Source organism: Anoplopoma fimbria, chromosome 21 (assembly GCF_027596085.1).
Source record: "Anoplopoma fimbria isolate UVic2021 breed Golden Eagle Sablefish chromosome 21, Afim_UVic_2022, whole genome shotgun sequence".
Classification (NCBI taxonomy): domain Eukaryota; kingdom Metazoa; phylum Chordata; class Actinopteri; order Perciformes; family Anoplopomatidae; genus Anoplopoma; species Anoplopoma fimbria.
Genome location: NC_072469.1, coordinates 2,365,158 through 2,388,080, shown reverse-complemented (window position 1 = coordinate 2,388,080; position 22,923 = coordinate 2,365,158). Strand labels below are relative to the sequence as shown.

At 39.3% G+C, this 22,923-nt stretch overlaps 1 protein-coding gene across 6 annotated transcripts in view; it reads right to left on the bottom strand.

The window, feature by feature from the left end:
- Positions 1-22,923, bottom strand: part of tnikb (TRAF2 and NCK interacting kinase b) — a 54,104-nt gene that overhangs the window by 26,730 nt on the left and 4,451 nt on the right. For 3 of the 6 annotated variants that reach the window (XM_054623040.1, XM_054623041.1, XM_054623043.1), the window contains exons 2-15: positions 22,497-22,562; positions 11,741-11,797; positions 11,354-11,479; positions 10,326-10,436; positions 9,613-9,703; positions 9,274-9,404; positions 8,110-8,164; positions 6,988-7,066; positions 5,851-6,026; positions 5,675-5,741; positions 4,710-4,908; positions 3,308-3,424; positions 476-541; positions 50-250 (exon numbers count right to left, since the gene is read on the bottom strand). In XM_054623040.1, coding sequence (XP_054479015.1) covers positions 50-250; positions 476-541; positions 3,308-3,424; positions 4,710-4,908; positions 5,675-5,741; positions 5,851-6,026; positions 6,988-7,066; positions 8,110-8,164; positions 9,274-9,404; positions 9,613-9,703; positions 10,326-10,436; positions 11,354-11,479; positions 11,741-11,797; positions 22,497-22,562 — 1,542 coding nt within the window. Of the gene's footprint in view, positions 1-49; positions 251-475; positions 542-1,979; positions 2,067-3,307; positions 3,425-4,709; positions 4,909-5,674; positions 5,742-5,850; positions 6,027-6,987; positions 7,067-8,109; positions 8,165-9,273; positions 9,405-9,612; positions 9,704-10,325; positions 10,437-11,353; positions 11,480-11,740; positions 11,798-22,496; positions 22,563-22,923 lie in introns of all 6 variants that reach the window. The other 3 variants (XM_054623042.1, XM_054623045.1, XM_054623044.1) reach the window with 2 other exon arrangements.

Sequence of the window (22,923 nt, the reverse complement as noted above, 5' to 3'; positions counted from 1 at the left end):
AACAGTTTTCTTAAGTGTAGAATAAGAAACAAGGTTGTGTGTGATTTACCTCTTTGGCCCAGGCCGGCTTGTCGTTGCCGCTGGGCGCCTGGTCCTTGTAGTGGTAGAGCTGCTTCTTGTCCTGCGGCGGCCGCGGCGGATCCTGCTGCTGCTGCTGCTGCAGCGACACCAGGTACGCTCGCTCCTGCTGCAGCTGCCTCTGCAGCCGCTCGGCCTGCCGCTGCTCCTCGATCTGCTTCCTCTTGTACTCCTGCACAGGAAACACAACGAACCAGAGGTTAACGGAGCTAAATATTCCCAAAAGAATTCATGGAAAAGTCATGAAAGGGAAATTATGTTTCATCTTAAATCTACTTGTGAAAGAATATTTAAACTAGCAGATAAACATTAGTTTGCACATGTGTCCATTTAGAACAAATTGTAGCTCTTTGTCCATTATTTACATTTATTAGAACACCTTCTCATGTTTCATCACCTTTAAAGTTATATCAGTCTTGTTTATAGGTGGAAATTTTTGTTCCCCAGAGGCCACACATCTATTCTGGAAAAGAAAACACAACTTACGACATAAAAACGTATTACTAATAAAGGTTTTTGTGAGCAACAAACTATGAAAATGTTCTTTACATTTGATGCAAAAGTGACTAGTATTCACTGTTTGGTTTAAACATAATTTCGAATAGACACTCAAACAAAATCTGACACATTAGTATTGACAGCTCTACACTGAACTGATTCAGAGGTACAGAAACTTTACTGCCTTTTTATAACAATTATTTAATAAAGCCATGACAGAAAAAGATAAATTATGGTGAAACACACTGAAACAACTCCTGTGTTTTGACGGGAGCTTTCATCATATTGATGGGCAATAAATGAAAGATTATGACTTGTGTTCAACCCCATTATGGGTCTAATGTTTGTTCTATTATTTAAAGGGCAGGGGGTTTGTTATGAGACGTTTTCCCAAGTTCTCAAAAACTTGGGAAATGCCAAACTTGTCTCTGCATGTTTCTCACACCGTCCTGTCGGGTCAGAGAGGTCTGGCATTTATCTGAGCTGTGTGTGAACGTCTGCAGCAATAACACCACAGAAACAATGTGTAAAAAATGTCTCTTTTCTAATGTAAATCTATGGGAAAAGTCTTTTCGGGCCCCATGGCTTCACTTGACGGACCCAGAAGTTGTAATCCCACCGTTTGGCCTTCATTTTCATGTGTACCATTGCGCCTGTTATAACTTCCCAAAAAACTAAACAGACTTACAGCAAGTCGTGGACTCACAGAGGAGAGGTTTTGCAGCAACGAATAAACCCGAAGTGAAGAAGAAACATTACAAACAAAGAGAGCCAGAGTAAATGAGAAGAATTGAACAACTTGATGCTTCTTCCACACACTCACAGCGTAGGAAAACACATTTGCTGTCAAGAGATAAGTGACATGGTGGCATTAGCAGGCTAGCTAAGTAGTGACCTAGCTCTCTGATTCACCCATGCTTTAATGCTACACTGGTCACAAAAGATGAGTCTTATTCCCTGCTGCTTTGGAGGACAAGCTAACTAGCAAACTAGCCAACTATCTGTCCCAGGAGTTGCGTCTGCTGTCTTCCTTGCAAGCTGTGACACCATTTCTTTGGCACCACTGAGGTGTTTTGTCACCATAACAACTAACAACAAACGCCACTTTCTTCTGAAATCATTAAACGACCACGGAAGACAGCTCAATGTCCGCTCTAACTTTATTCTATTTATATGCAGCACTCTCCTCCGGCTATCGACTAACACACCCATCTCTCTGTGTGTATCCATTGATTTTGTTAACTTTTTCCTGGAGCTGGAGTGTGATTCTGTCTTGTCTCAGTATTGAAGGAGTATTGATCACCTTCTTGAGTTCTGCAAATAACAAATGGGTTCGGGGGAAGTTGTTCTGCAGAAGTGTTTCCCGTGAATACTACTCCATGTATGTTTGTGTGTGATGTTACCAGCAGTAAGGCCTGCTCCTGCAGGAGCTGCTGCTGCAGGATCTCCAGCTGCCTCTGCTCTTCTTCCAGCTGTCTACGGATATACTCCTAACCAATCAGCACCCAGGCCGGGGGGGGCAGCGTGAGTCGCAGCCAATCAGAGAGCCCCGAGGAAAGAAAGTCGGAGCCCAGGCAACCAGTGACATCAGCAGAGCAGGAAACAAGAGGAAAGGAAATGAAAGAGGAGGGAAAGAAGATTTATTGAAGAGGTGTTGAAAGTAGGGATTTAGAGATAAAGAGAGAGAAGCAGGGGGGGTCGTAATTAGTGGAGCTGAGAGACGATGTTAAAGATAAAATAATCAGCTCTGCGAGAGGCAGAAATGTCTGACTGAAGAAATAAGAGCGTCAAGGGAGCGTTCCACTGCTGGGAAAGTTCACCATTAGTCATGCAGTCGTTTGCAAAGCCTCCTCTGTTATACTGATACATTGGATATGTGGTGATTCTACACAACTTTCTTCATCTCTATCGTCATAATTCTTAGAATGTTGCATTTAAACTGCACCATAACCTTTAAATGTATTTAAAAACATGATCCACCAGGCACCAGTCACTTAAAAGTTTTGAAATTGAGAAAAAACTATTTTGGTAACAGGAAATGTGCAGTAGTTGCTTCCTCAATTGGATATATTATCAATAATCTAGTGGATCTTAACAATTTAAAACGTCTTAAGGGGAGACACTACATTGCTTTCCATGCATACATTTAGAGATCTTGGTCTATTTTTCTTCTTTAAGACAAGTGGAAGGAAAACATTTATTTTACTCTAAATTCACCAAAGGTTACCATTAGATAAAGCCTCATTTGCATATTTAAACATAACAGAACATTTCAGAAAAGTTGTAATACAAAAAACAATTGTCTTAATGTCAGTAATCAACTGGTGAAGTTTCATGTTGATATCTATTAGTTATTTTTTTTACCCTATTCACCTGTAGAGTCTTCAACATGTATGTAATTTAACTAAACATATCTTTAAAGGACGTTTTCTCTAAATGAGTTTTTTCTCAGACTCTGATCCATAAATCTCCACTTCAGTAGCTCTTACATACACCAAACTTTACAGCTTCATTCCTCTCTATATTCTGAAGGTTTCTACAGAGGGGTTTGTTCATACATCATTCATAGCCTGATTTATACAACATTTTATCACTAAAAACATGTTGTTTTACACAGAAGGAAAGAAGAAATAGCTCATATTAAGGTGAAGTGCAAAGGTGACATCAGCAAGCCCCGCCCACACTGTGGATGACCCCTGTGATGTAACGTGGGGTCAGGTGTTCTCCTAACCTGCTCTCTCTCTGCATGCCTCCTCTCCTCCTCTCGGCGGAGCTGCTCCATCTCCTCGTACCTCCTCCTCTGCTCCCGCTCCTGCTGCTTCCTCATCTCACGCTCACGACGCTGTTGCTGCAGGCGGAGAAGATTTTTTTACGTTTTGTGTGTGTGTGTGTTTGAGTGTGTGTTTGTGTGTGCACATCAGGTGTGTTTCCCTGGCATTTGGATAAGCCAAGGTGTTAACATCACAGGTGTGGAGGGTTTTTTAGCGTGGAAGACGAGTCGTTTTATAACCAAAGCTGAGATGTTATTTTTGTGTGATGTGCAGGTGCTTCATTCATTAACCCTTTGAACCGGAAAAAACTGCCGGGTGGGATTGAAAAGCATGTTTTCTTCCAACAATCACCAAAGCTACATCTTTCTTTACAGCCAGAAGCTGTAAAAAACATCATTATCTTCAGATTTTCATCTTCATGACGGTCCTTGAACACATCATGTGTGACGAACGCTTCCGTCAGAAAAAGCAACCAAAATGGAGCTTAAATTGTGATATTTCATCCAAACATTCTATTCCACATGTCTCATTTAAAATCTCAGCCAAAAATAAACCTTTTGCTTTAACCAGATTCTGTAAAAAACATTAAATTCTGAGCTCCTCAGTGAAACTAGGAAGACATGATTGATTCTCCTGAGACCAACAGTCATGTGACAAAAAATCTGTGAAATTGTGTCTGAACTGCAGGCTGCTGAACACAGAGCAGAGAGGAGAGGAGAAGCTGTAAGTAGCATATCGTTTGTTTTCATGGAAGACCGAGTGGTGCATTCATTTTGGTCAGAGTAATCTCCTTTCCTTTACGTAAACAATGGTCCGGTTTCTCTTAGTGGTTTAGGCACACATGTGAACCAAGGAATAATTACACAGGAGAGCTAGTAACGGTAGCAGCACCGCTAACGGCTAAGGAACGGAGGTTCAGTTCAGTTCCATTATGATGCATTATAGATCACGATAACAAAGTAAAAGTATAATATTTAGTCTTTTTGATGGTTTACTGACTTCAGAGCGGTTGAAAGGATTTTTGGGATGGATGGATTCTTGTAGACCAGCTGCTATAATCAAACAATAAAGGGATCTGTATCTGCCAATATGGATCATCAATCATCGACAGTTAAAAAACGTGATCGGGGATCTTTAAAAAGTTATATTTGCTCCCTTTTTTCTCTTGTGCTGATCAGATCCGAACCTTGAGTTCTATGATCCATTGCTCCACCAGTGTTTCCTTTGCTAAAGCAGATAAGAAAAGGAAGCACTGAAGCACCGTTCCTCAGCATTTACAGAATTCCACCAACTCTTATTATGGCGGGCACTTAGGCTACTTCCTGGTCATTTCATTCATTTAGGAACCTTGCTAGGAGTTACCTCCTCCAGCCGCCTCCTCTGCTCCTTCTGCTCCTCGATGCGTTTCTGCCTCTCAGCCAGCAGTTGGCGTTTGTGCTCCTCGTTCTGCTGCTGCTCCAGCTGCTGACGCCGGATCAGCTCCGACCGCTCCTTGTTGGCCAGCTGGAGGCGCAGGAAGTCCCGCCGGAGGGTGGACTCACCGGGGATGTTGATGATGGAGCTGGAGGAGAATTTATTTATTAATAATGCGCTGTATTAATGACATAAATCTTAATTTCATAACATTTTTAAATAAAAAATTGTGAAATTAGGGATAAAAAGAAAGTTCAAGTAGTTCAGTTTCAGCAGCGGCAGCAGTACAAGCAATAGTAGTACAACAGTAGTACTCGTAGTAGTAGTTCTTAAAGCAGTAGCAGTAACATTAGGTGAAGTAGCTATGGCAGTACCAGTATCAGTACTAGCAGTACCAGCAGAAGTAGTAGTAGTAGGTGCAGTAGTAGCAGTAGTTGTAGAAGTAGAAGGAGTAGCACTAGGAGTATTAGCCTCAGTACTAGTAGTAGTACTATAGCTGTACCAGTAGAAGTAGCAGTAGTAGTAGTATCACGGTTTGTAAGTACTATAGTTGTAGCAGTTGAAGTAGTATAATGTTTTTTCACAGCAGTAGAAGTAGGAGTAGTAGTACTATAGCAGTAGAAGTAGCAGTAGTAGTAGTATCACGGTTTGTAAGTACTATAGTTGTAGCAGTTGAAGTAGTATCATGGTTTGTAACACCAGTAGAAGTAGCAGTAATAATACTATAGCAGTAGAAGTGGCAGTAGTATCATGGTTTCTACCAGCAGTAGCAGTAGTACTACTATAGCTGTAGCAGTAGAAGTAGCAGTAGTAGTACTATAGCTGTAGCAGTAGAAGTAGCAGTAGTAGTACTAAAGCTGTAGCAGTAGTAGCATCAGTAGTAGCATCAGTACTATGAGTAGTAGTGGTAGTACCTGGGATCTCCAACGTCCCTCTCTTCATCTTCCTCTTCACTCCCGCTGTACTCGTACTCTGTCTCATCTGGAGGAAACAAACACACAGAGTTCAGGTCAACATCCACATGTTCTGAAACATCTGGCCTTTGTAGTGCAGCTGTTGTGAGGTGAGTGGTTCGGGGGGGCGGCCTCACCCCTCTCCCCCCTCCTCTTCTTGGTGCGGTCGATGTGGTCCTTCAGCTGGATGCGGACCTGCCTCTCGTTGGGGAGGTCCCTGATGAACGGGTGCTTCAGGAGCTGCTCGGTGCTCGGCCTCTGACTGTGGCTCTTCACCAGACAGCTGTCTATGAAGGACTGGAACTTCTTAGACCTGCACACACACACACACACACACACACACACACACACACACACACACACACACACACACACACACAACACACACAAACACACACTTTAATTAAAATGTCCCTTACATCATAAATGATAAATGATATGGAGGATATTAAAAAAAGTGTTCCAATAAAGTTGATATTCAGTTGTTATTAAAATGTTAATTATTGTGTGTTATCCTTTTACATGCAGGAAATTAAATGAAATAATTTCAAATTCTTTGTAACCTATGCACGAAACACACAACTTAAAGAAACGTCCGGAAAAATGCCCAAAAAATTCTGGTTTTGCACGTTAAACCGATAGACTATAAGTAAGAAGTGGACGTAGTCATGGTGATGTAACTCATTGTTTTTTGGACAACGAAGGAAGCCTGGAGTTCCGCGATTAGCGCCATCTTGTTTTTTTGCAACTTATGGAATGTAGATGAGTGACGTAGATGAGAGTGACGTAGAGACGTCGTATACGTCTCTGGTGTCGACCTGTCAATCAGTGAGTAGCCCCGCCCTAAAGCATCCCCTGCTTTATGGTCTGTTTGACTCTAAATGGAGCATCATTTACTAAATGAACATCATGCTGTATTGAAGAAGACTTGAAACTAGAGATTGAGACCATAAACTCATGTTTACAATGTTTACTGAGGGAATAAATCAAGAGAGAAGTAGAGTCATTTTCTCATAGACTTCTATACAACCAGAGGAGTCGCCCCCTGATGGACAGGAGAGAGAATGCAGCTTTAAGACATGAAGCATTGACTTCACTTGACAGAACCGGAAGTTGCCGTCTGGTTAAACCAGGTATTCTAAATGGCTTAAATTGCACCTTTACATAGTAATCAGATTACTTCTGAATGTGGCGAATAATAATGTGATTCAGAAACTGAACAATAACAGAACAGGTGCAGAGGAAATGTGTGTTTGTGTGTTTTAGTGACTCACCACTTCTTAGACTTGAGTCTGGGGGCGGGATTTCTGGGAATGAGGAAGAGCGCTCTCATTGGATGCATGTCGCACAGAGCTGAGGAGGAAAGGAGAGGAAGTGAAGCGGTAGAGAGAGGACAAAAGGACGGGAGACGAGATGAGGTAAGGGGAAAGGAAAGTACATAAGAGGATAGAAGACGAGGCAAGAAAGGAAACAGAACGATAGGGGACAAGAGATGGGAAGAGGATAGGAGACAAACAGGCAGGAGATCAGACAAGAGGAAAAGAAAGGAGGAAAGGAAAGGATAGGAAAGGACAGACCAGGATAGGAGACATGGCAAGAAGTAAGGCAAGGAAAGGAAACAAAAGGGCAAGAGACAAGAGAAGAGGAGGATAAGCAAGGAGAGAAAATGAAAGGACAGAAGAGGAGATAGACATGAAAGAAGGAAAAGAAAGGAGAGGAAATGGAAGGGCAAGAAGACAAGGAAAGGAGAGCAAAGGATAGGAGATGAGGCAAGAAGAGAGGAAATGATACAAAAGGCCAAGAGACAAGATGAGACAGGAGGAAAGGAAAGGCAAGGGAGGAGAGGAGCAGAGAAAAGGAAAGAAAAGGAAAGAACATAAGACGAGAGACGAGAGAACCACAAAAAAGGAAACAAAAGAACAGGAGAAGTTAAAAAACAAAAGGAAAGGAGAAAATGAAAGGGATTAAGAGGATAGGAGCAGAAAATAAATGGAGGAAAGGAACCCGAGGAGAGGAGACAGGAAGAAAAAAAGAAATAAAAGAAAGGGAACAAGTAGAGAAGATACAAGAAGAGGAAAGGAAAGGAAAGGAGGAGATGATAAAAGAAAAGGGAAATAAAACAGAAAGAGACAAGAGGAGACAAAGGATAGAAGAGGAGAGACGACAGGACAAGAGGAGACAAAGAGACAGGAGATAAGATTATAAAAAAGGACAGGAAAGGATGAAACGAAAGGAAAGTGATTGAGATGAGAAGATAGGAGAAAAGGAAACAAAAGGGAAAGAAATTAGAGGATAAAAAAGAAAGCAGAGACAGATTTAGACTTCTAACAACAAGACAAACTGTCCTCTTGTGTCCACTCGTAATGTTTTTAATGAGTCGGACGCTTCACACTTACGTGGTGCTCCCTCTGCCATCTCTATAGCTGTGATACCGAGCGACCACAGATCACTCTGCAGAGACAAACAGAGAGAGAGAAAACTGAAAACTTTCACATCCTAAAAACCTGTTACCGACTTTCACACATCATGTTTCTAGTCAGTGTTCTTGTTAAGTGATAAAAATACAGAAAACTACCCTCCTACCGCTGCTTAGTGGATCTCAATATCACCCATCTGCCTCGGTTTAAATAGAACGTATCCGCGACTTAAAGGTGACGTTGATACTGAGAGATGAGCTGAGGGGGTTTCGTTGACGTGAAGCCTCGGAGGCTAGGAGTTAATGGCATCTTAAGAGCATCCTCCGTGGTGTTTTCGCCCCACGGGGATCCGTCCTGCCCCCATTACTGTTCCACATCATCCGCACAGCAATGACTGCAGGGTTCAGTGTTCCTGTGAGGAGGCTTTACATTGTGCATGTGTGGTTGGCGTTTTGTGCAGTCGTGCGGGGCGATTATCGGAGATTGAGGCTACATCCACACTACTTAGGTTTTCTTATCAATGCTTATTTTGTTTTGCACAACTATTGTGATGTTCACAAATAAACTGTAAACGAACAAAGACATAAATGCTCTCCAGTACGACAGGGATTTCAGCCACCCGGCAAAGCTACGAGTGTGACAACAGGCAAAAACGAAACCGAGATAATGAGTTTGTTGCCCAAATTCAGTACCGTAATCTAGTAAAACTTTGATTTGTGTTTATTTTAAAGTACATGTAATGTGTGTTAGAGAGATAGAGAAAAACCTGCAGCCTTGTAACTAAGTTTGAAAAATAAAACTAGTCTATTTTTTTCACCAAAATTTACCATTCAAGTACATAGAGAGAGATTATATAGGGAAGATCTTAAGTGTAAAACTACTCTTTCGTATTTTCTGCAACCAATCTACTTCCTGTTTACACCGGCACCCGCATGGGCAGTTTACGCGAATAGTCATATGATATTCATGGGTAGTTTTATTTATAGTAATACATCATTATTTATTAGTTGATTTATTTTTTAACTAAATAATTTAGGGTATTGAATAAATTAAGCTGAGTAAAAAGTACCCACCAAAATATCTGGTCTACATGAAGTATATACAGTATTATATACTGTACACACACAAACACGTCAGGTTTACCTTGAAGTCATACGTGGCGTCGGGGTTTTCGTCGCAGGCGATGACCTCGGGGGCCATCCAGTACGGCGTCCCGATAAACGTGTTCCTCCGTCCCACCGTGCGATCCAGCTGAGCGCTCACACCAAAGTCCACTGCAAACACACAAACACATAATGAATGCATTTCAATTATTTAGTTATGCATTATTATTAAATATTAACGTAGCACTGGTTTCCTTTGCAAATATATGCCATTTATGATGACCAAACAGTATTTTTAACTGCGTATAGTTTGCTCAACAACAGCAGAAAGTATGCAAGATGAAGAAATGTGTGTGTTTGTGTGTGTGTGACGTCTCACCTAGTTTAACCTCTGCGTTCTCCGTCAGCAACACATTCTGGCCCTTGATATCTCTGTGGATGACCTTGTGCTGGTGGAGGTGGGTCAGACCCTGGAGACGGAGAGGAAAATTACTTATCAATATCAATATCAAAACAAGGTGTTCCTCATGGAACCATCTGGGGTTCCCTTATGTTTGCAGTTGTTTTCCCATAAAAAGGGTTCAACAAAACTTTTCTTTTTCAAGATAACACTTACATAATATGTTTTTTAATAAAAAAATAACCCCTTTTGATGAAGTTAATACTAGACATCAGTGATAATCCCTCAAATTATTTTAATCATCAATTTTATTATTTCAGTTGTGATCATTTGTTTATTATCATCTACATATAATTGTTAGAATGATAAAGGTTAACTCTACAGGGTTGTGGATGATTTCCTGTAGGATCCAATATGGCCTTTGTTAAAAATCAATACAACCGCTAATCAATAACCCTCTATGGCTCCTTTAATGAACACAACCTTACTATGAGCCTTTTATTATGGATACAGAAGATGCATTGCATTGAGAGCAGAATAGGTGTTACTCAGGGAACCTTCTGGGGTTCCCTTATGTTTGCAATTGTTTTCCCACCAAAAGAATTCCACCAAACCATGATTTTTAAGATGAGACCTTGTTTTCATGCAGACAAGTAGCTAGCAGTGAAGATAGTTTTAATGTCGGTTCTCACCCTGAGGATCTCTCTGCAGACGTATGCGATCCACTCCTCCTTCAGAGAGTTCCCTTTGGTGTTCTTGATCAGATCCGTAATCGAGCCGGCCCCACAGAACTCCATCACCAGCTACAAACAAACAATGTTTCTGTTCAGATCATCATACATTCTGACATCTACTTTACATTACTGATCAGCATTTTCTAAATTATGCCATCAGTTTTAAACTGTTTTTGAACCTTTTTTAAGCGTTTTTCTATTGTTTTCTTTATGCAATGAAAATCCACCTCCATAGTTTTGAAACTTTATTTAAATCCATCACAACAAGCTATTTCAGATTGATTAGATTATTATTTAGCTATTGAGTAGATTCTGCGTGATTGCTGGATCTCAAATGTGACGAGCTGCTGCTTTTTTTTCTGTTTTTCTACCATTGTAAATTGAATATCTTTGTGTTTTGAGACTAAATCATCACCTTGGCTCCAACATCAATGATTGGTGTGTTCATAAATGTGCTCTATCACACCCGAAACTACACCCAAAAGTGACGTCAAAGGGTTCTGGAGTACACCTGTACATCACCGCAAAAACCAGGGAAGGTAAACCAGTGGATCATCAGCAAAGAAACAAATATCTGTACTTTTTATCTAATCTCTCTCGAATAATTCTCCATTGGAACATTTTGTCCTCTGTTGTCTAAATTTAAAAATCTAAAAAAATATACTAGAGACTTTTTTAAACTAATAATCTTGATGATCTTCATCTAAATAAATGTCTGTTAGGTCACTATCTATCTCCAAATTAGGTAACACAATGGTGGTTGTGTCTTTGGACCATTTTGGACCAAGTTTCATTCTTCCTAACCGCCATAGATGGTAGAAATGACAAAACTCTTAAAACCACAAGAGTCAATTAGACAGATATTCAGACATCAAAAGTTTGCGACCAACTGTAGCCATGTTTCTTAAATAATTGAAGGGGTGTGTTCGAGCTAAACTTGGGTGTTACGTTGCTCATTAAGCTCCAGACTCTTTTTCTGTACGAACCCAAAGCTGGTCGTCCATCCCAGGAGGGTTTTTCTTGACGAAGGCTCCATAGTAGGTTGCGATGTTCCTGTGGTGGCTGTACTTCTTTAACATGTTGATCTCTGCTTTAATCTCCTCCTCCTCATCCTAAAACACACACACACACAAAACACACATAATGCTAATATAATAAACAAGATTTTGTTGAGTGAAATGTAAAATATTAGAATGCTGGAAAGGAAATGAGATTAAAGAAGAAACTCCTCCAGTAGAGTCAGACGAGGACAAACTGCTGCATCAAGTGCCCTCAAGCCAGGCACTCAATCTCAAGGTGTGTGTGGGCATGTCAGAATTAATACACTGTGTGTGTAATGTGTGTGTGTGTGTGTGTGTGTGTGTGTTACTTACTCCTGTGACGTCCATGACCTTGATGGCAGCCAGCTGTCCTGTTTTGACATGGCGACCCTGAAAGACACAGAGAAAAAGGACATAATAAGATAGATGCTGATTAGAACAAAACCAAAACAGTTAAATTACTTAATGTGTGTGTGTGTGTGTGTGTGTGTGTGTGTGTGTGTGTGTGTGTGTGTGTGTGTGTGTGTGTGTGTGTGTGTGTGTGTGTGTGTGTGTGTGTGTGTGTGTGTAGGTTAATGCGTTTTGCACTTAAAGGTGAAACACTTCATTAACAGGGTTAAAAAATGACTATTAGATATCACCAATAAACTTCCCAGTTGATTATGTGCATTAAGACAATTACTTTTTCTATTACAAGTTTTCTGAAATTGAATGTTAAAACATTAACATCTTAAATATGTGCTAATTCGCTTACATTTCTAGAATATAAATCTTAACATTGGATAAAACCAGGTTAAAAATAGTTGTTTCATTTTGTTGACATATTAGAGTCAAAGTTTTTAACACAGAGAATTTTGAATATATGTCTTTTTATCACTCCATAAATCATAAAATACTGTCAACAGACATAAAAAACTCCATTTCCTCCATGTTTTGAGTGATAAAATGTTGTATAAATCAGGCTGTGAATGATATATGAACAAACCCCTCTGTAGAAACCTTCAGAATATAGAGAGGAATGAAGCTGTAAAGTTTGGTGTATGTAAGAGCTACTGAAGTGGAGATTTATGGATCAGAGTCTGAGAAAAAACTCATTTAGAGAAAACGTCCTTTAAAGATATGTTTAGTTAAATTACATACATGTTGAAGACACTACAGGTGAATAGGGTAAAAAAAATTAACTAATAGATATCAACATGAAACTTCACCAGTTGATTATTTACATTAAGACAATTATTTTTTGTATTACAAGTTTCCTAAAATGTTATGTGTAAATATGCAAATGAGGCATTATCTAAGGTAACTTTTTGTGAATTCAGGAGAAATCTACAGACGCAAAGAGACAAAGTAGTAAAATAAACACCTAAACGTGTATTTTGGATGTTTTCTTAAACAATGTTTTATCGCAAAAATAACAATCAAAGACTGCCAGGTGACTTAAATCATTGTTTGTGAAATAACAATATCACCTTTATTAATTTTCCTGAGACACTAAATAAAGAGGATTTGATTTATCTCTTGGTCCCACATATTGTTCCACCAAAGACATTGTTTAGTTTCAATGATTTTTAGAGGTCTGAAACAATAAAAATATCATATAAAACGCATATTTTTAATCTTTTGGCCCCTTTGAAGGGTCCCGACCCCTATGTTGAGAACCACTGCACTGTCTGAGTCTCCTCCTCCAAAGTAAAGTCAGTATCACAGCTGTTAAAGCGAGAAAGTGGAAATTTATCCTCAGCCCACCACCCCATCACACACACACACACACACACACACACACACACACACACACACACACACACACACACACACACACACACACACACACACACACACACACACACACACACACACACACACACACACACACACACATCATCTCCTCCACGGTAACCTAGCAACAGGCCTGGCAGGTTGTTTAGTGAGGGCAACGAATGGGGGGTTGGAAGAGGCAAAGTGATGGTAGTGTGTGTGTGTGTGTGTGTGTGTGTGTGTGTGTGTGTGTGTGTGTGTGTGTGTGTGTGTGTGTGTGTGTGTGTGTGTGTAGGGAGGCCATGATATTTCACACTCTGGGTCACTTTCACATGTGAGTTGATCTCACACACACACACACACACACACACACACACACACACACACACACACACACACACACACACACACACACACACACACACACACACACACACACACACACACACACACACACACACACACACACACACACACACACACACACACAGTCTTGGTTACTCAGTGTTGCATCAGACACTGAATGTATCTGACAGGAACGAAAAACCACATCAAAGAACGACAAAAAAAGTATCTGGTTCTCTTTTTCACATCTTTCTGTCTGTCTGTCTGTCTCTCTTTGTGTGTCTCTCATTTGTTTTCCTGGTTTTTATATCACAATATTATCTTTATCTCTAAGTCAGTCATGTTGCAGCAGCATCAGATATATTGAAGTGTGAGGCGACCGTCAATCCAACGCTCCATATATGTCCACTCCTCTGGTTGTATAGAAGTCTATGAGAAAATGACTCTACTTCTCTCTTGATTTATTCCCTCAGTAAACATTGTAAACATGAGTTTATGGTCTCAATCTCTAGTTTCAAGTCTTCTTCAATACAGCATGATGTTCATTTAGTAAATGATGCTCCATTTAGAGTCAAACAGACCATAAAGCAGGGGATGCTTTAGGGCGGGGCTACACACTGATTGACAGGTCGACACCACGACTTTGATTGGGGGTCAAACTAAGCTAACTAATTGCTTAGTGCTGCATTAACATAAGTAATCTTGATCTTTTTTTATCAATTCAAATACAATCTTTTTTCCTGATCATTTGAATTCTGTGTTTTGCAAATAGCCAGTATAGATGACCAGAATAAAGAAAAAAGGATATTTAGAATTTTAGACGGATTACTCCGGCATCAGGACGGTTCACGGTTGTAATAATAAAAAAAAAGTCTTGAAACAAGGAATGTAATATGTCACTTAAATGTAGTTTAATTGTGAAAGTATTTATGCAATTTAAGCAATAAATGTGTTTATTATATAAACCAAATAAGTTGTCCATCTCATTTTCTCGTTTGCACATTCACCATTGCTCCTTGATAAAGCAAAAGCATCTTTTATAAAACTACTCAATCACTAAAATAATCGATAGCTGCAGCCCTAATGACGAGTTAAATCATTGGCCAGACATTGAAGGAAGCTATAAAATATAGATATTTAGTGCTTCGGTCTCACTGAGCTGTTTTCCAGAGCTTACTGGGTGACAAAAACAAATCTTCGTGCTCCAGATTTGTGACGATTTACTCAAGAGTTATCAACCAGAAACCTGCTTTCTTGGACCTGAGGTTAAGTGTGTGAAGTCTGCAGGACAAACGGCAACGATCCGGCCCGAGATGAAGCAATAAAAGTGGAGGCAGATAAAAAACGGCGGAGATGAGAGGGAGAGATTTGGTCTTCGGGGGGAGGCCCTTTGTTTTGCTATCTTTCTCCCTCTTCCGTCCGACACTGACTGCCGGCCAAACAATCTCCCGAAGGCGACACCGAGCTCCCGGTGTGTGAGAGATTATGGAAGCTGTATTAAATCCACACACACACACATATAAAGCATGAAGGGAGATAAAGATAGCGACAGAGTGAGAACAGAGGTGGCAGGTGAGGTGAAGCGACTTTTAAAAGCAGCCCGAGGCGTAAAAACACACCTCGCGTTCAGACACGCCTCACATTCTTTACCCGAAACACAAGCCTCAACACATGAAGGCAGAAACAGGATCAGACTGACGGAGGAAACATTCAGGTTTATATTCCTGCAGTGTGACAATTCAAAGCACAAGGAAACCAGCACCAAATATTCCCCTTTTTTGGATAAAGACAATATTCATAAGAAGCTGTTTACATATTTTACTAATCTTCCTGTTTACATGCAGCTGTGCATATTTATATATTTCATTCCTTCAAACGTCAGACTTTTGATATTTGTTCGTATCCAAAAATCTGTTGATATCAAAGTCTTTCATGATGTTTAAAAGTAGGAGTGTTTCTCCTTCTCTTCTTTTGGACATGCATCTCTACTCCAGCTTTACAAACTGTTGGCTAGTTGGTTTTTATTACTAAAACAAGAATTGTATCTGCATATCACACGTTTTAATCAGAAAACTCCTTTTGCTGCACCATATTTTGCCATAAAATAAAAATATATATATTTATTTTTTACAATAAATGCTGTGAGCACAGAGCCTGCAGTTGTTTGAATCATCTGTGCTGGTTTCTATAATGTAAACATGTTTCAGATGCATAACTATCAGCTCATCTAGTAGAATATTAATGTCCTGGGCTCCCTTATAAACCACATTTTTGCTATTAGTAATATGATTTTCTTTGCAGTAAATTATCTCATGTTGTTGCACAATTATGTCTATTGCACCATCCTGGAAGTATGATCCCTCCTCAGTTGCTTTCGTAGAGGTTTCTTCCCTTTTTATAACCCATTAAAGAGTATTTTTGTGGGTTTTGTTCTTCTGCAACGCTAGGGTCCAAGGACAGAGGATGCTGATTGTAAAGCCCTCTGAGGCAATTTTGTGATATTGGGCCATACAAATAAAATTGAATTGCATTGAATAAAATTCCAGGAGATGAGATTTTAAAATTCCCAGGAACTCAACGCAGCGTCATTATTAAAGTAATAAGACTCCTAAACTGTAGCTGTTTGGGGCTAAAATGGAACCTTACAGTTCAGCTGCGTTCATGTCACAGAGAAGTAATCGTAATTATCAGTTTCTGACTTTTAAATGGCGCTTGTGTCGATATCCAAAGCTCAATCACGACTAAGAAACACTGATATGTCGCTTGAGATTACAACAAACATGGAGGTCAGAAGAAGTCAGTTGTTCGAGGTAATTATGACAAAATGTAGTTGATATGGTTTTATATTGTTGCCAGAAAATTCTCGTATCACATTCTGTAATCATACGTCTTGAGTTGTTTAAAGCTCATCTCTGACAATCCATTATTGGTTGAAGAATCTTGTAAAGCAGCAACAAATTGTTTAATCAAAGCTGGAAGCCTCCATTCACAAATCTCATGTTCTGAGAAGCCTCTTTGTTTAGGTTGCATCCTCCATTTTTTGCTGGTTAGCTTGACCTACTTCACAAACTGTGATGCACGTAAATGTACGTCATCATTGTTTACAAACTGAAAAAGGTAAAGATGCTCAGATGTTGCCGTAGAAACCGTATATGCTTTTATTCTTAAACTAGGAGAATCATATGATACTTTATGGCTTCAAACTCCAAGATATTTACAAAATAAATCTGCGTATATGAAGGAATAAGGTTCAGGAAGTGATGATTCATTCTGTGCAGTTTTTGTGTTGAAAGTCAAAACGTCCTTTTCAGCAAATAATCAGGTTTTCTATTAAAAGATCGACATTATTTTCCCCAGGAAGTAAAATTATGGAAAAAACAAATAAACAAAAAGGATGTGACATCAGATCCTCATAAAAGCAGTTTTTATAGAGCGGAGGTTTTTTGTACGTCACATGCTTTTTCATCCTATTCCAGAAGAAAAGCCTTCCAGCTGCCAGGATTGTGATGAAAGTGAGACGTGAATGAAGAACGAGGCGTCGCTGGAGGGCTTTTTTAAAAAAACAGATCTGTGCTTCACAGTCAGCGACGCCTCAACGCCTCCGGCTCCACGGATCAATTTAGAGTTCAGAGACAACAAATAAAAAGTAGATCAACGTGTTTAACCCTTGAATCGTTCTTAATTTAACCCAGCAAACTAACTCGGATTAACTGGGACAGAATGAGAGATGTTTAGTCACTTAAAGCTTGCAGGCTGCAGCAGCGTCTCTGTGTTTCAATCAATAGAACAAATTCAATCCCACTTTGCAAACACTGATTCACTTATTAATCAAATCCAAGAAATAAAAACAAAAACTCTGACAGTAATCGCAGCAGTTTGATTCTCTGGTGCTGCAATATTATAGAGGTTGGTCTCATCCAGCGTTCGTAGTGATACCTACGAAAATGTAGGAATGTAATTATCACATATGTAATCCATGGAATCATAAAGTCCACACAGGGCTGGGTCGCATTTCAGGATTTTTTGAGTGGTTTTTGTTCCCTAAACCAAACTGAGTAGTTTCCTGTGAAGACAGAAGTTTATTTTGAAAGGACTGTATTAATGTAACGAGAGGAATTTAACTTGTGTTCCTGGACTTTAGTAGGAAAACGCAGGATAGAGGATACGTTGATTAAATATCATGCACAATATTACTTTTCTATTTTAGTTTTAAGTAGCATTACTTATTAGACACATAATAATTTAATGTATTATTTATTTTTATTTTTAATTTTAAATAATTTGACTCTTGTTTTTATTCTCATGTTTTTGTAATTTACCTTTTCCTTTTTAGTTTAATTACAATACTAAATTTATCTTACTCGTATTGCTATTCTATTTTGCACTTGTGTCAGCATTACTTTATACACAATATATATTTATTACTCTATTGTTTACATGTTTTTCTACTCTATTATTTTTTCTTATTTTTGCATTGTAAACTTTGATCAATCTCTTGCAGAAGAACTTCCTTCGGGATTAAGAAAAGTTTGATCTTATCAAACGTGCCGGTGCAGGAAACTCTTAAGCAGCAGATAAATTCCTGCAGTCAAATGTATTTTGCGCTCCAGGAACTGGGAGCCTTCCGCCATCATTCAGATATTCGTTTTTATTGCTCGCTCACTACCTGTAAGTGTGAACGATTACTAAACATGGGAGGCAGGAGGAGGAGGAGGAGGAGGAGGAGGAGGAGGAGGAGGAGGAGGAGGAGGAGGAGGAGGAGGAGGCGTCTGCAGCCTCGAGGGGAGAAAAAGCAGCTGGAAAACGTTGACGGGGACGATAAGTGAAAATGATCAAGATATTTCAGAGATGGGAAGTAACTGAGTACTTGAACCTTTCCTCCCCCGTGTAGGAAAATATTGTGTAATATTTCAATTTACGACTCATGCAGCTTCCTTAAACGTTCCGAGGAAACACAGACTTGTGATTACTAGTTCTGATTAAGTTTCCTGGGAAAAAATGATGTGATTTTGCACTAATTATAGGCAAAATGGAGAGAATGGTTAATTAATTCCAATTAATTTGTAGCTGAGCCTTGAGAGTCTTCAACGGAGTGCAGCTGTCTTTTGTTTTTCTGGAAACGTGTCTCTTTATTTCAGTGTTTTTACTAAACTCTTGTTTCTTGAGACGCACTTTTAAAAAATATGACAAACCATCGTGACCAATAGTCCTTATCTTTAAATCCAGAATTTGTGCATAAATGTACATTCCTGATCATTTTTACTGCCATTTCTGTATCACCTTTTATCATTTTGAACAGATAAACCAGCCATTTAGAAGAGATATACGTTTGATGATTATGCATTTGTTATCAAAAACATACTCAAGTTAAATACTTTTTAAATGTGACCAAATAAATGCCTTTAGGTGGAGTTAACAGGTCAGTTCCTCTCATCAGTAAAACAAACAGAATGAAAGTTAGCCCTTTATATTAAAGTCAATGTTATAAGTAGTTACAATAATCAGAACAACACGAACATTCACGCTCCCTCATGTGGCTTAAAAGTGTACTGCAGATATAAATGTTAAATAAAAAAATATGGGGAAATAAGCTTATTTATTTGGCAATCCAAATAATTTTTTTGTTTTTTATGTAATATCCTGATTATTTATGTATATAATTATAGTTATTATAGTTGGAGTTCAAAATCCTGCGGCAGTGGCTCTCCTTTGCCCTGGTATTTGTTTCATATGTCGTTTTTTGTTACCACATTTCTTCAGTTTGTTTGTTTCCACTTAAGGTGCATTGCATTCCAAGTGTGCAAGTGTGTTTTGTCTGGAGACAGTAAGTGTTTCTTAAAGTCACGGCCGGGCAAGACTCCTTCCTCGTAGTCAGAGAGCACTTATTGGAAGAGTCTTGAGAGAGTGCATGTGTGCAGAAGAAAATGGACAGTACAGCACACTTTCTAGAAGGAATATTGATTTTGTATTCCTCAAAACACTATATTATAATTTATGCAAGTACAAAACATACAATTGATATGAACTCTTCAAAGCCTCCAGAGTCCATTGAAAAAAACACAAATTTTATCTCGCTGCGTGTAAAACCAACTTCTTTCAAACTCATCAGAAACAAAATAGAACTTGTCAAACCTGCTTTTGTCATCACCAACTCTGGTTCGATCAAAATAAATCATTATTTCGCAGAGTTAGATGTGAAAAAATCAGCTGTAATTTTCTCCTCAAAGCCACAAGACTCCATTCACAGAAACAGTCATTTTACCTCGCTGATCATCTAAACACACTTATTTTAAACTCGAGTGAACCAAAATAAAACTCATCAATACTGTCTTGGTTAGTCATTCCACTGTTCCAACAATCAGCAACTCTGGTTTAGTGAACATAAACCCTAAATTAACTGGGTTAGATGTGAAAAGAAACAGCTGTTATGCTCTCCGTATAACCACCAGACTCCATTGAAAGAAAACATTAATTTTACCTCACCGATTGCAAAACACACATAAACTCAACAGAAACATGTTAAAACTCAACATAACCTTCTTGGTTAGTCTTTCCACTGTTCCAACAATCAACAACTCTGGTTTGGTTGAAATAAACCCTTAATTCACAGAGTTAGATGTGAAAAGAAACAGCTGTTATGCTCTCCGTATAACCACCAGACTCCATCGACAGAAATAGTGATTTTTACCTCGCTGATCCTTGAAAAACACTCAATTCCTTCAATAAAACCCATCAAAACAGGTAAAAATAAACCCTTATTCGCAGAGTTGGATGCAAAAAGAAACAGCTGTTATGCTCTCCTCAAAGACACCAGACTCCATTGAAAAAAACAGTAATTTTAACCTAAACTCAACAGAAACATGATAAAACTCATCATAACCCAATTGTTTTGTGTTTCCACTGTTCCAACAATCACCAACTCTGGTTTGGTTGACATAAACCCTTAATTCTCCGAGTTTAAATGTGAAAACATTCTGTCTCTACCCAGCTCTATCTCATTGACGTTTATGGCCTTAGTGCTGTTAGGCCTTTTTGTGTCAGTGACTGGATTGGCAATTTCTCTCCTCAAATTTGTATCGAAATAAGTTAAAGTTTACTTGCATATTTTCCTGTTTCCACAGGACAGTAAATGCATCATGCACACAGGATTTGGGGTGTTTTAAAACCCCCCAAATCCTCTGACGAAGCACTCAGTCATCTGTAGAAGTCAAAGGATCCTCCACAGTTTCTCCGCTCTTTGATGAAATAAAAGTGTACATTTTCTGACTCCATAATCAATACTCAAACACTAACTCAAGTGTTTTCTACAGTATTGATCCGCCCACTTCTACAGGGTGATAGTTCCTCCAGTGAGGGTTATTATTTTAGATCTTAATTTACCCACGATGCTCTGCGATCGACCACAGTTTGTCCTATCAATCATTTCTCCAAAGCAGGCGTCACCTTGTTGAAGCAGCAGATCAATACTGAACAAACGTGTCGAAGGCGCTCATTGTATCTCGTTGTGTATCAGCAGACGTGTGTGTGTGTGCCGATAGCTGTCGAAGTGAGAGAACACGCACACACACACACACACACACACACACACACACACACACACACACACACACACACACACACACACACACACACTCTGCTGTGTTGTTACAGTCTGCGTGGGATTCTTCCGCTGGCCGACTAAAGGAGAAAGTCAGTAGTAGCTTCAGTTTTGGTCAAAAAATGTAATTTTCTTTGAGCTCATTTTAGAGTCAGAGGAGGAGGAGAGGATGTGAAGTGACGAGCTAACAAATATCAAATCATCATGTTTTAAACACACCTTAAGCCAAAAACACAGCATTTTATCCCCATAATGTCCATTATTTCTCCATTAAAAGTTTATTAATTCCTAATTAAAATACCAAACAAGTCAAGCAGCGCTCATGTTTTAGCTTAAAAACAAGCGATAGCAATATACAAATGCTCAGTTTTGCGAGTTTTATAACATGTCACGATGATGTTGCAGGAGAGGAACTTGCAACGCCAATCTGCATGTGACATGGAGAGCAAATATGGATAAAGGAGTTTTGGTTTTGCTGTGAAAATGTGGTCGGTCAAAGTGTAAACTAAGCATGAAAAAGAACTTCAAAGATGAGTGAATCAAGAGAGCAGAGTCAAGAAGCAAAGAAGCTCATTTAAAACACTCTGCAACTCTTAAAAAACAGGCTGCTGTGATGTTTTGGAGAGAATTTCTTATTTCATGTCGTCCATTCATATTCTAAATTTTGATTTATTAGTCGTAATGAGATTGTGAAACGGCGGTATGAGCTGCTGTAGAAGACACAAATGTCTATAATATCATTTTAAGAAAAACACGTTTTGTACGCCATGTCATGGAGAAGTACTACACTACCCACAATCCTAATGTGTAACAGCGACGTCTCTGATTGGTGGAGCTGGCTGTTAACACAAACGCATGTTCTGTGTCCAAATATCAAAACTTTCTCTTGTATTACAGAAATAAATTAACCAAAAAAAGTTCCTGGAAACATTTGTGCCAAAAACAAAAGAGAATCTGTCTTTCTTTAAGATCAACAACGATTAGTTTAAAAGGTTTTCAGAGCGTCTCCAGAGGAGGAGACTCACAAATTGCATTGGTTTATGGTAAAAGTAGTTCCTACACTTATAAAATAATTATGTACAGTCTTTTGTTCCTGATTGTATTCAAATGTTTTATATACACAGTTGATCTTATAGTGGGTTCAATGCTTCACCTTGTTGCTTACAAACGTACTCAACAAGACACTTAAGGTCCTCCACTTTGTTTTTTTCTGCAAAAACCATTAACCTCATATTTATAACGCTGAGAAATTGTGTTGTTTTTTTTTTACATTAAAACAGTTTCGCTGACTCCTTTCATCCCTCAGTATAACGCAGACGTAGCTTTGTTCTCGCTCATAGACGGAAACGTCACACACATGAAGCAGCACAGATTACTCTTATAGAGTCTTACCTTGTAGACCTGCCCATAGGTGCCATTTCCAACCAGTTCGACCAGCTCAAAGATACCAGCTGGGTCCTGAGAGAGAGGGATGAGGAAGAGGAGGAGGAGGAGGAGGAGGAGGACAAAAAACAACAACAGGACAAAGTCAGTCAGGAGAACATAAACTGGATTCAACAGAACACAAGATGGATTTTAGGAATGTGTGTGTGAGGAATTTGACCCACACACACACACACACACACACACACACACACACACACACACACACACACACACACACACACACACACACACACACACACACACACACACACACACACACACACACACACACACACACACACACACTGCATACCTGTGGTATTAGCCTGTGAAAAGCTTCCCTCTCTGTATCACCACACTGTCATTATTCCTCCAGTGGGTAACCCATTGATAT